The sequence below is a fragment of the Lygodium microphyllum genome, chromosome 3 (genome assembly GCF_053477565.2).
Source record: "Lygodium microphyllum isolate KBCC chromosome 3, Lygodium_microphyllum_v1.1.10, whole genome shotgun sequence".
In the NCBI taxonomy this organism is placed as follows: Eukaryota; Viridiplantae; Streptophyta; class Polypodiopsida; order Schizaeales; family Lygodiaceae; genus Lygodium; species Lygodium microphyllum.
Window position 1 is genome coordinate 17,433,946 of NC_141137.1, and position 12,064 is coordinate 17,446,009.

Sequence of the window (12,064 nt, forward strand, 5' to 3'; positions counted from 1 at the left end):
GCATTTAATCGCTGTTGCAATCAGATTGGACAAAGAATTTTGGGAAAAATCAGTAAATTTTTGTAAGAATCAACATTAAGTTGCTGAATTTTGTACTTTTGTGGGCACACATTTCAAGGCAGGTGTAGTACAGCAGTATAGTGCTGTAATTTACTGGTTGAGTGCTGATTTGGGTGGCATTGTGTACATTTTGGCATTTAAGTGACAGTTTGATACTTGTTTCTTAATCCTGTGGGGGATTTTGGTAATCTGAAGAGTATACTCTCTACTTCAACATTGAAGAATTTGGCTGCAGATTTTTGTCTATCATTGACACCATAGCACGTCATGGGAATAATGATCAGAGCAACATCCTTGGTGTCCTCACTCGAAGGACAAACTTGATTTCTCAAACTACCCACTGTGGAGTTTTATGGTCTGTAACTTTTTAGTGGCGAAGGACTTGTGGGACTATGTTACAGGTGATTTGCAACAACCAGGAGGTCTTGCACCTCGGACACCTCAACGTAACGCTCGAGGACAAGTTGTTAGTATTGTTGCTGGTGGTATTGGTGCTGCTACTGCCGTTGCCCCTCCTCTCCCTCCTACCAAGGATCAAAGGAAATGGGACTCAAAAGATACACAAGCACTTTCTTTGATTGCCTTGCCAGTGAAAAGGGCAATTATTCTACACATTCGGTCTTGTAAAACCTCAAAATCAACATGGAATGTACTTGAACGTATGTTTGCAACACGCAATGAGGCCAAGATATCCTATCTCCGCAGAAAGTTGGCCAATGTGACCGTGGATAAAGGTGATAGCATGACAGAGCACCTTACTCACATATAGAATTTGCGTGAGCAACAACTCAATGTTGATGAGGTCATTTAGGATGTTGAATTGGTTAACATCACACTGAACTCTCTTCCAGTGTCATATCTTGGTTTCCACACCTCTTTGATGTTGTCTTTGAGGGGGAGGCAGCAGCCCCTTACATTTGTGGAGTTGGAAGGCCTCTTGCTGCAAGAGGAACAAACTTGAAAGAATGTGGCATTGCATTCGGGTGATGTGGCTATGCTTTCCAAGTTTAGAGGCAAAGGAAAAGTCAAGCAAAATGTAAAAAATTAGTAAAAGGGTGATGCTGGACAGCCATCAAATAAGGTTGTCCAAGACACAGAAAAGACTAAAAAGAAGGGGAAATGCCATTATTGCAAGAAGCCCGGTCACTATATCGGTGAATACAAAAAAAGATTGGCCAAAGACAACAAAAAGAACTCCGGTTTGGCTATCCAAGAAACATCAGCCAGCAAATCTATCAATGATGATACTTGAGCCAACTTTGTAGAGGAGGACTATGCATTTCTCACATGCAGTTATGATTCTTCAATGGCTTATTCAGCATTTAATGCTGCTGAAACGCAGCAAACATGGTATTTTAACAGTGGGGCGTCAAAGCACATCACTTCCAGGAAGTGTTAGTTTACCTCTTTGCATTCAACCCTTGCTAGGAAGCGTGTTACATGTGCAAACAATAGCAGTTATGATGTATGTGGCATTGGGATAGTCACTATTACTGCTGCAGATGGTTGTGATTTCATGCTTCTAGATGTCTTGTTTGTACCTGCCATTACAAAGAACTTGTTGTCTATCTCTGCTTTTAATAAGCATGGCTTTCAGGTCATCTTTGAGGATGACAAATGCATTGTTAGAGACACAGAGATGGATTATGCACTTAGGCTGTCCGACACCCTACATAAGGGTCTATTTTTGTTGGATACATATAACAAACAGTCTCATGATGCTTTAGCAGTCACTACTCTTTCGCCCACTATGCAAAATGCGGAGCTATGGCATACCCGCTATGGACACATGAGCTTTGGGAGTTTGATGACCCTTCAGAGCTGTCATATGGTAGATGCATTGCCTCCAGTGGAGACTCCACCTCCTCGTACATGTGAGGGATGTATTTTGGCCAAGATGCATAGGTTTGCCTCCAAAAAGGATAGTGCAATGTGTGCTGTCCGAAGAATGCAGCTTATTCACTCTGATGTTTGTGGTCCCATGAGGACACATGCACTTGGAGGTCATCAATACTTTGTTACATTTATTGATGACTACTCTCGGTATAGATGGGCGTATGGGCTGAAGGCAAAATCCGATGTGTTCATGCATTTCAAACATCTTGTTGCAAAACTTGAAGCTGAAACTGACTTAAAAGTGCAAACACTGTTGAGAAATAACAAATGATGTATGCTCCAAGAAGAAATGCCTTGAATCCCATATGCACAATGAGGAGAATGGAACAACTCAACTTCTATAAAGCATTGTACTTAACTATGGAATGAATACAATATCATGATGCTTTGTACTTTCACTTAGTGTTTTGTCAGTGTCAGTTCATTACACAAGATTGTCTTTATGAGTCCAAGCTAATCTATCTTGAAACCTAATTTACTTGTGCAACACTTAGTCTCTCTTTGCCTATGTCAACATGAGTCTTCTCTTCGTCTTTCATCCTCCATAGCTCCTTCCATACTCTAGATCCGTGTTTTTTAACATGGTATTAGAGCTCAGCTGAGCATGGCATAGCTCCGTGCACTGCTCTCCTAGTCCCTCCTCACCTCTAGTCATCTCTGTTCAATTCACAGCCGGCCCATGACTCTAGTTCCAGCTTCACCTTCACCTTGACTTTGTGACTACCATAGCCAACCTGCACCCACCTCCGGTTGAGCTCTTGGATCTCCTCAACCAGAGCATATCTCAACCTTCTCTCTTCAAGATAGTTGTTCCCCAGCTTCAAGCACTCCTCCTTGTCATGTCAAATGTCAACATTGTGAGCCCCAGCACCCGGCATTGTAGAGATTGCAGCTCGCTGCCAAAAACACGACAGCAAACTGTTATACAATCGAATCTCCCCGTGCGCGCTATTGGATGCCCTCTAACCATAGGACTTTGGAAGCTTGGGTTATAAGCTTCCTCCTCATCAAACGATTCACCATATAAGTGTGTCTACAAGCTGCCCCAAGTGGAAAACCAGTCACCTGTCTGATTAACCCTAATTCCACCATAGCCACTTCAACTACAAGCTCATTCTCATCTCACTCCCTCACTATCTGCAATACACTAATGCTATTGCCACTCTAATTGCACTGAATTTGAAAGTTTCAACAAGAATCGGGATACTTTGAAGATTCTTTTTAAGTCTTGAAGACCTCAAGCAGTAGCATCAACACCACGGCTTCTTTCTTTGCCTCATTCTTCCTCCATTTGGCAAGGCAAATACTATCACTCTGATCTGAGTGTTTACTCCGTGATTTTACAGCAAGGAGGGGGGACTCAAGTTGAAGGAAAAGACAAGCATCAAATAATCACCATCAAGAAGGAAGAAGAGTCAAGCTTAAAGACCAAACATAGTGTCTCTTGATACTACAAAGTGTGCATTCACATTATCTTTCACTTGTGTCTCTTGACACATCGAAATACAACTCTTTTGTTGAATAATTGAAGCTTATCAACATGGTAGAACTTGAGAAAACAGCAAAGTTTCATGGAGAAGGTTTCCATGCCTGGAAGGAAAAGACCATGTACCACTTTATGAGGAAAGACCTTTGGGATCTCTTTGAAAATTATGAAGGTGATACAGATGACAGGAAAGAAGATTCAAAAAGCAGGATCCTTGCAGTAACTTCATCAAAGACTAAAGAATGGAAGAAGATAAATAACAAGGCACTAAGCATCATTGCCTGGGGACTAAGTGATGATATGCTACATCATATCTCTGGCATTAGCTATGCTAGAACCGCTTGGGAGGAACTTGATAGGATGTTTGATACCCAAGCAAAGAATTCAAAGTTAAAATTACTCATGAAATTTTATAAACTAGATATAAAAGACTGCTTCCATGACCATACACATTAACAAGTTCAAGAGCCTAAAAACCCAGATTGCAACTCTTAAGAAGAATATTGATAAAGATGAAGCAATAGCCGTACTGCTTACAAGTGTAAACAAGGATCCATATGAGAATCTTATGTCCACCTTAAGTAATGTTCCAAGTCTCTCACTTAAAGATATTGAGCACTCTCTTCTTAATAAAGAGAACAAACAGAAAAACAAGAATGCAAAAGAGGTATTCCATCTAGGGAGAATCTCTTATACACCAAAAGAGTTGTTGGACCCGAAGGAAGAGGTCAAGGATTCAACACTGACAACAAAAGTCGGATGACATGTCATTATTGTGGTAAGACTGGCCATATAGCCACTGAATATTTCCACAAGAAAAGAGCACAGCAGATGCAGAATGATCACCACCAGAACCAATTCATGAATGAAGAAGAAGAAGAAGAAGATGCTTCCGCTACCATCCACAACTCTAACAGATTGTTCTAAGAAATTTGTTCCCATAGTGGATCTCTATGTTTCCCTTAGTGGATTTTCTTTGTAAAAACCCTTGCCAAAGATGTAAAGTCTCAAGCTTTAACTTGACTAGGCTACCTATGAGCTAGTCTCCTAGGCCATGTTATTATGTGGAGGGGACAGAAGCCAGCAAGTGTAGGAACTCATCATTTGAGGAAGGGTGTTGAGAAATAACAAATGATGTATGCTCTAGGAAGAGTTTTTCTGAATCCCATATGCACAATGAGGAGAATGAAACGACTCAACTTCTATAAAGCATTGTACTTGACTATGAAATGAATACAATATCATGATGCTGTGTACTTTCACTTAGTGTCTTATCAGTATCAATTCATTATACAAGATTGTCTTTATGAGTCCAAGCTAATCTATCTTGGAACCTAATTCATTTGTGCAACAGTTGGTCTATCTTTGCCTATGCCAACATGAGTCTTCTCTTCGTCTTTCATCTTCCATAGCTCCTGCCATGCTCTAGATCCGTGTTTTTTAACAAACACTTCGTACAGATAGAGGGGGAGAGTACATGTCTCGTGCTTCTGAGACATATTTACTTGATCATGGCATTACGTATCAAGCCACTATTAAAATGACTCCTCAGCAAAATGGTATTGCTGAAAGGAAGAATCGAACTCTTATGGAGATGACTCGTTGTATGCTAAAAAGCAAGGGGCTACCTCATAAATTTTGGCTAGAATGCCTTCAGTGTGCAAATCATATGTTGCATCGTGCATCCACTAAGGCACTAAAGACAATCACACCGTTCGAAGCTTGGCATGGCAAGAAACCCAAAGTAGACAACTTTTCGGTGTTTGGTTGCATAGTCTATGCACATATTCCGAAAGAGCTTTGTGGGAAGCTTGATGACAAGGCTGTAAAATGCATATTTGTTGGCTACAGTTCGGAGAGCAAGGGCTATCGCTTGTATGACCCATGCACGAAGAAAGTCTTTGTCAGTAGAAATGTCCTATTTGATGAAAATGCTGCATTTTCACATGATCAATTTCAGATGCCAGCCACCCATGACATTGGTGATGTCTTTGAGGGTCTTTTGCCACTTACTTTGGAGTCTGTGCCTACTATAAATGGCAGGACAGACTTAATACAGCAAGCTGTTGCTGCACCATATGCCCCTGAACAGCAGGGTATCGATGATGGTTTGCCACATGCAATGGAAGAAGTAGTACAACATGAAAGGGCTGCTGTAAATGCAGCTAAAACAGTCCCAAGATGCCTATTATAGACTCTCCAGGAGAGTAAAATGGATGTTCCTATACCTCAACGCACTAGAAGGGCTGCCAGAAATGCAGCAAATGATGCAGGGGGGGCACATTCGATTGATTTTACGGAAGTAGATGATTGTGATGAGCATGTGTTTATGAGCTCACTATTGGATGATGATGAGCCTACTTCCTTGGACGAAGCTCAACAAGATGTACATTGGATGCAGGCCATGCAGGATGAGTTAGACTCAATTGCCACTAATTCTACATGGGATCTTGTGGATTTACCACCTGGCAAGAAGGCCATTGGCACAAAATGGGTTTTTAAACTCAAACGCAAGGCTGATGGTACAATTGACAAGTACAAAGCACGGTTGGTAGCAAAAGGCTATGCAAAGAAGAAGGGCATAGATTATGAAGAAACTTTTGCTCCTACATCCCGTATGAGTATAGTGAGATGTGTGATTGCTATGGCTGCAAATTATGGCTAGAAAGTACATCAGTTGGGCATTAAGACAGCATTCTTGAATGGGGATTTGCATGAGGATATTTATGTGTCACAACCTCCAAGGTTTGTGGTTAAGGGGAAAGAGCATATAGTATGCAAGTTGCATAAAGCTCTTTATGGTCTCAAACAGACTCCTCGTGCATGGTACTCCAAAATTGATGCTTATTTGGCTAGCAAAGGGTTCAAAAATAGTCCAACTGCTCCCACTCTATACATTAAGAACGGGGGGGGGACTTGCTGATTATCATTCTTTATGTAGATGACATGCTGCTCACTGGACCTACAGAAGAAAAAATTGCAGACTTTAAGGCTGAATTAAAACATGCATTTGCTATGTCAGATATAGGGTACCTACACTATTATTTGGGGATTCAATTCACCCAAAATCAGCATGGTATCATCATGTCACAGTCACAATATGTGGATAAGTTGTTACATAGGTTTAGTATGCAAGATTGCAAACCTATGTGCACTCCTATTGAGCCAGGCTTAAAGCTATGCATGATGGTGAAGAGATGTCTGACGTTGCAATTTACAGCTAGGTTGTTGCCTGTCTTATTTATCTTTGCAACACACACCCTGACATTCAATATGCAATATCTTAGGTGAGTAGGTATATGCATAGCCCACGGACCATACATTGGCAAGTTGTTAAGCGGATCGTCAGATATTTGCAAGGTACTTAGTCACATGAATTATTATTTCCTAGGGGGGGAGACTTGCACTTACACACTTATAGTGATTCAGATTGGGTTGGTGATGTAGACAGTAGGCAGTCTACTAGTGGACATTGTTTCCTTCTAGGCCGTTCATGCATTTCATGACTAAGCAAGAAATAGCCTACAGTGGCTACCTTATCTTGTGAGGCTGAGTACAGGGCAGCCTTCATGGCAACAATGGAATGTGTATGGTTGCGCAGATTGTTGGCTGATCTACATTTACCATTGGAGGGTCCTACACCCATTCTTTCTGATAGTCAGAGTGCTATTGCAATAGCACGAATTCCTATGTTTCATGCTCGCACGAAACACATAGAGGTGCATTACCATTATGTCAGAGAGAGATGCTATGCAGGAGAGATCAGCTTAATGTATGTACCCACACAGAAAAATGTTGCAAACATTTTCACCAAGGCACTACCGCACAAGAAGTTTGAGGCTTTTCGAAAGTCCTTAAACTTGTTACCCTTTGGTGATTGATCATCCTTGTACTTCATCACATTGGCACTACAGGGGGGTGTTAGAATTTGTCGAATCTATGGGCAACGCGTGATGTAATTTGTGTGGTGTGGACACTTATTAAAGTGTCAATGTAAGGTGTGTGTACACCTAGTGTCTTAGAAACTTAAAGTAGTGACACTAGGCTCTAGAGTAAAATAAACCTAACTCTAGTCAATTTTTGATGGAAGGTTGGTTAGGTCAACCCTTGACCTGAACATAAGTTGTACTTTCACTCTATCTTTCATTCTAGCAAGTACACTCTTCTCTTTTTGCTTCAGCCCACTCTCTTCCTCTCGTTGTCTCTCCTCTCTCTCTTCATATCTAGCTGCCATTTTCCAACAAGGAGGATGCTAATGAAGAGAATGAAGACAGTGAGATCAATGAGAATGATAAAGAGGAAGAAATTCTAGATGAGACAAATATTTGATGTTTTTAATCTTCTTTACACTTCTACTTGTTATGGAATTTGTGTTTTCCATTTTGTTCTTCAATTTTGAATTTAGCCTTTAGATCTTTGATCTTTTGTAAGTTCGGTCTTGCCTCCATTGTTAATTCAAAATGGTTTTTTCATTCTCTATCTTCGAAGTTTCAACTTGCAATATTGATAAATAAATATTTCTAGTGTGCACATTTTAAAAATTAAAATACCCCTAAGAAGGAGATTATGCGGCATGCATTCCTTGTATCTGCTCGATGACATGGTATCCCCATTCCCATTCCAACATTTCCCTCAATTGTCATAGAGCCATACACCAAAAATTTCACTCTCCTCTTACAGTGATAGCCAGCCCACAATTTCCGGGCTCCACATGCTCACCACATTGTACTCATGCAAATATCTTCTCCATTTTAGGATCAACTATGTAATTTTCCTTCTCTAACCAAATCCCTCTAGTTACATCTTGCCGTAGAAGGGAACCTTCTATACAAGACATTCCTCACTCTATACCCACTCTTCCTCTCAGGGTCTCTCCAGTACACCAACTCCACGCACTATGCCCGTTGATGATTGTTTCCCTACCGGTTCAAGTATAACTACCAAAGCCCTTGTGGTTCTCATACGACCTTAAGGGGTGAACCTTTCTCGCATCTTTGAACTCTCGTCTAGGTGGCAAGCGACAATCTACACTCTAGACGGATATAAACCGGCCAGGTGTAAGCCTTGATAGCAAGACCTTAGGGAGAGTACATGCTGGCCATAGTGCTACCTCTTGTGTTGAATCTGCATTGACCGTAGTGTGCTTGTTGCGGCGAATATGCACTACATCTTCACATCCTATCTACTTGACTTTTGGCATATATCTTTTCAAACACATCCAAAATTAGCCACATTCATCCATGACCAGAATTGGCTTTAACTAGGCTAAAACATCTTTATCAAGTAATAATTCCACCACTAGTTTTCATTTCGGCTAAGACACTACCATTAATCAAACAGGGCTTTTATGTACATACAAGAATGCATTTAACATTAGTGTAATGTCTTTGCCCTCATGGCCATGCACTTCCAAGCTTAGTATCTTCACTCATGTATGAATCTTTCGTATCATGTCCATACTTATTCCAATATCCATACATAAGAACATTTCAAGAAGGCCTCACATCTTATAGCTGCCTCTTATATCCTGTATATGTTATTTATAACTCTAGTCTAATGCATTATATGGTTCCCTATCGTTTTCCATAGGATCTATCATCATATCGAAAGTTAACCATCTTTCCTTCTTCACCCCTTAGCATTAACATTTTTTTATTCTTATCGAATCATATGTATACTATAATAAGATTCCCCTATAAGGAGTACTTTACTTGGAAAAAACACAAGGTCGTATTATAATATTTGTTCTCTCCCTTTCTGATGATCATCTCATACTCTGAAGATAGCGATGTTAGTGCAATACCCATCGCAAATTAGATCTCACTCCAACGACTCTATATTTTTCTAAACACCTTTCCTTGATAAATGGATGGTGTGAATATTAAATATTGATTTTGAATATTAGAATTGATGGCGTCGTTGACCGCATTTTCCTATGTGTTGAGTGTCTCGCTGAATATTTACCCGTCACATTGGAAGGTCTTGCCTCCTTAGGCACACTGACCTTTTTGTAAGGGGGCATGGTGAATGTGAGAAAAAGAAAGTGAATAAAACGAGGCAAAAATGATTATTGACTTCCAAAAAGTACTTCAAGAATTTCAGTCTTCGCCTTCTTTCTCACTCTCAACACTTGTATTTTATGGTTCCACTCTATTGGTCATTGTCCTGTTATCCCTTACCTCTCTTGCCATTTACTCACAATTGGCCTTCCTTTTATAGTTGAGGAGAGGGAAAGGGTGGGGATTCTACTTACATCATGGGATCTTTGATGTGTCAACATGTAGCAAGAGGAGAAGAAAAGATCTAAGTGACTTGAATTCAAAAATCCATTAGTCAAAATATCTCAACTCTAATTAGCCAAGTATCAAATTTTCTTTGGGGACCCACAGGGGGAGGGGGGAAGGGAAGCAGAGAGGGAGAGGGAGAGGGAGAGGAGGATACCTTTACTTAATGAAAGGTCATTTAATGAATTTAAAAAGGGAGGGGAGTACATTCAATAAAAAGACAAAATCAAGCCACCCCCATGACACCCACATCCCCTCTCTTAAGCCATTTATGTTGAGGGACTCCAAGACCCCTAATCACCTATGTCCATGTTCACCCTCCCCCTTAGTCACATGTGGCATTACCTTCACCTCAACTACCAATGGCCAACACAACAAAGACAAATCCCAATCTACTAGTTTCAAAGGTCTTGGTGCAAACATAAGGAGATGGGGCAGGGATTCCCCTTCACTCAATAGAAGTTTGGATATGGGATTTTTCACATCAAGGACCTCCACCAACTAATATAATAACAATATATACACTACTCTTTGTATTTTAGAGGAAAGTGTATGCTTAGTTTTACTTAATAAAAAATATATTTATTCAAAACATGGGTACTTGACATGTATAGCACCTCTAATAATTTCTAAGAAATATATTTAACATATTTCATTTTCAAAGAAACAAATAAAAGAGAAAAGATGATGTGCATAAACCATCTTTGTTAGGCTACAACAATTTTTGGCAATAGTGCTAGACTTGAGAATTGCTATCTTTCTAAAGTTTAAAAGAATGAGATGGATTTTATGATACCTAGGCAAATCTCTCTTTGACTTGACTTATGCGCAAGGATGTTCGCACTTGCTTTAGGAAACTATGGACACAAAAGGAAACCACTTCATGTTAAGAAATTATTTTGTTACACTAGCCATAGATCAAAACACATACAACTCCTTGAAAATATAAAAACAACATGCAAGTATGTGAAAGTGCAGTGAACTCACGGTTCTATTCTTCAATCAAAAGTATAATTTTTCATATATATGGTCACATAGCCATAAACTAATATTCTATGAAAAGAGTATGCCCTACATGCATGCCCTTCTTGCTCAATATCCAAATACACCAAAGTTATGATACAAAATGGCTGTTCATTAATTTATTCCCAAAGGGAGTTGTATGATAGGAAGTCTGGTAAAATCTTTGGCAATCCTTACTTGTCAGCCCCAAAGTCAAGGAGACATCAAAATGTCTAGAGCTTAGGGTTTTTGTTTGAGGACTTTTCTTTTGTTCATCAAGCAACCATAGGTTGGTCATTTGGTCCCTTATGTCTTTTAGGCAAATTGATGTTGAATGTGGCTCTTTACTTTTGGTCATTACTATTTAACAACTATTGCCAATACATTCTTGCAAAAAAACATTGTTGATTGTTGCATCTACTGCATTGTCACACCTCCTGGCTGCAACTGCTTTATTTTTCCATTTGAAATATGGACTCACTAACATCTCTTTTATCAATTATGAGACAAAAAGAATGATTTTTTTAAATAATTTTACTCTCAAATTCTATTGATAAAACCTCAAAGAAAATCCCCCTAACTGATGAAGCCTAAAGATGCTAGAAACTTCGCACCCTCCTCTATCCCACCACAGCCTCCTCTATCCCACCACAGCCACCTCCCTGGCTCACAGCAATCGCCCTACCTATCCGCCTCAACCTGCTTTGCCCGCACTCTCTCCTCGCTTCACAGCAATGGACACTTCCTCAACCTCCTCATCCATCATCGTGAATGGAGACTAATGTGGCCGCAGGGTCGAGGAAGAGATCGGCCGTGGCGTTGAAGAGGGCCCAGTCAGTGCCGTTCAAGGCATAGTGCTGGTGCCCCACCCCGCCCACCACCAGGCGCAGCCGACCGCACGCGGCCAGCGTTCTGTCATCCTTGCCCGCAACATGGCATGTTGGGACCACCGCTATCGTGGACGGGATCATTACCAATGTTGTTTCTCGACCACTGCTGGCTCTCATGGAATGTACGAGGCTTCAGAGGTCGTCACTTTAGGCAAGGCCGGAGCACCATGCGACAGGATCTACACAGAGCTCTAGTATGAGGATCGATTGATTTTCTTATGTTACGGGAGCACCATCTTTCGGCACACAGGATATCCCGATGCTACGGGAAGCTATTGCCAAGTCAGAGTCGCACTTACTGGGCAGCAGCTATAGGAGCTACCAAGATACATGCTGGAATATGTATATGTGTTGGGGAGCACTGGACTCAGTCGATACAGGGCTGGGGTATTTTGATTCCAAGGAGAGCCATGTGGGTCTCGGTGAGAGTGCAAGAGGCACTCATT

The 12,064-nt window shown here is 40.7% G+C and overlaps 1 protein-coding gene across 3 annotated transcripts in view; it reads right to left on the minus strand.

Annotated features, from left to right (window-relative positions):
* Positions 1 to 12,064, minus strand: part of LOC148038097 (NAD-dependent protein deacylase SRT2-like) — a 339,478-nt gene that overhangs the window by 287,664 nt on the left and 39,750 nt on the right. For all 3 annotated transcript variants that reach the window (XR_015689032.1, XM_087668893.1, XM_087668901.1), the window contains exon 2: positions 10,523 to 10,583. Coding sequence is in view for 2 of the 3 variants with exons in the window: in XM_087668893.1 (XP_087525019.1) it covers positions 10,523 to 10,583 (61 nt within the window). In the remaining variant the exon portion in view is untranslated. The remainder of the gene's footprint in view (positions 1 to 10,522; positions 10,584 to 12,064) is intronic.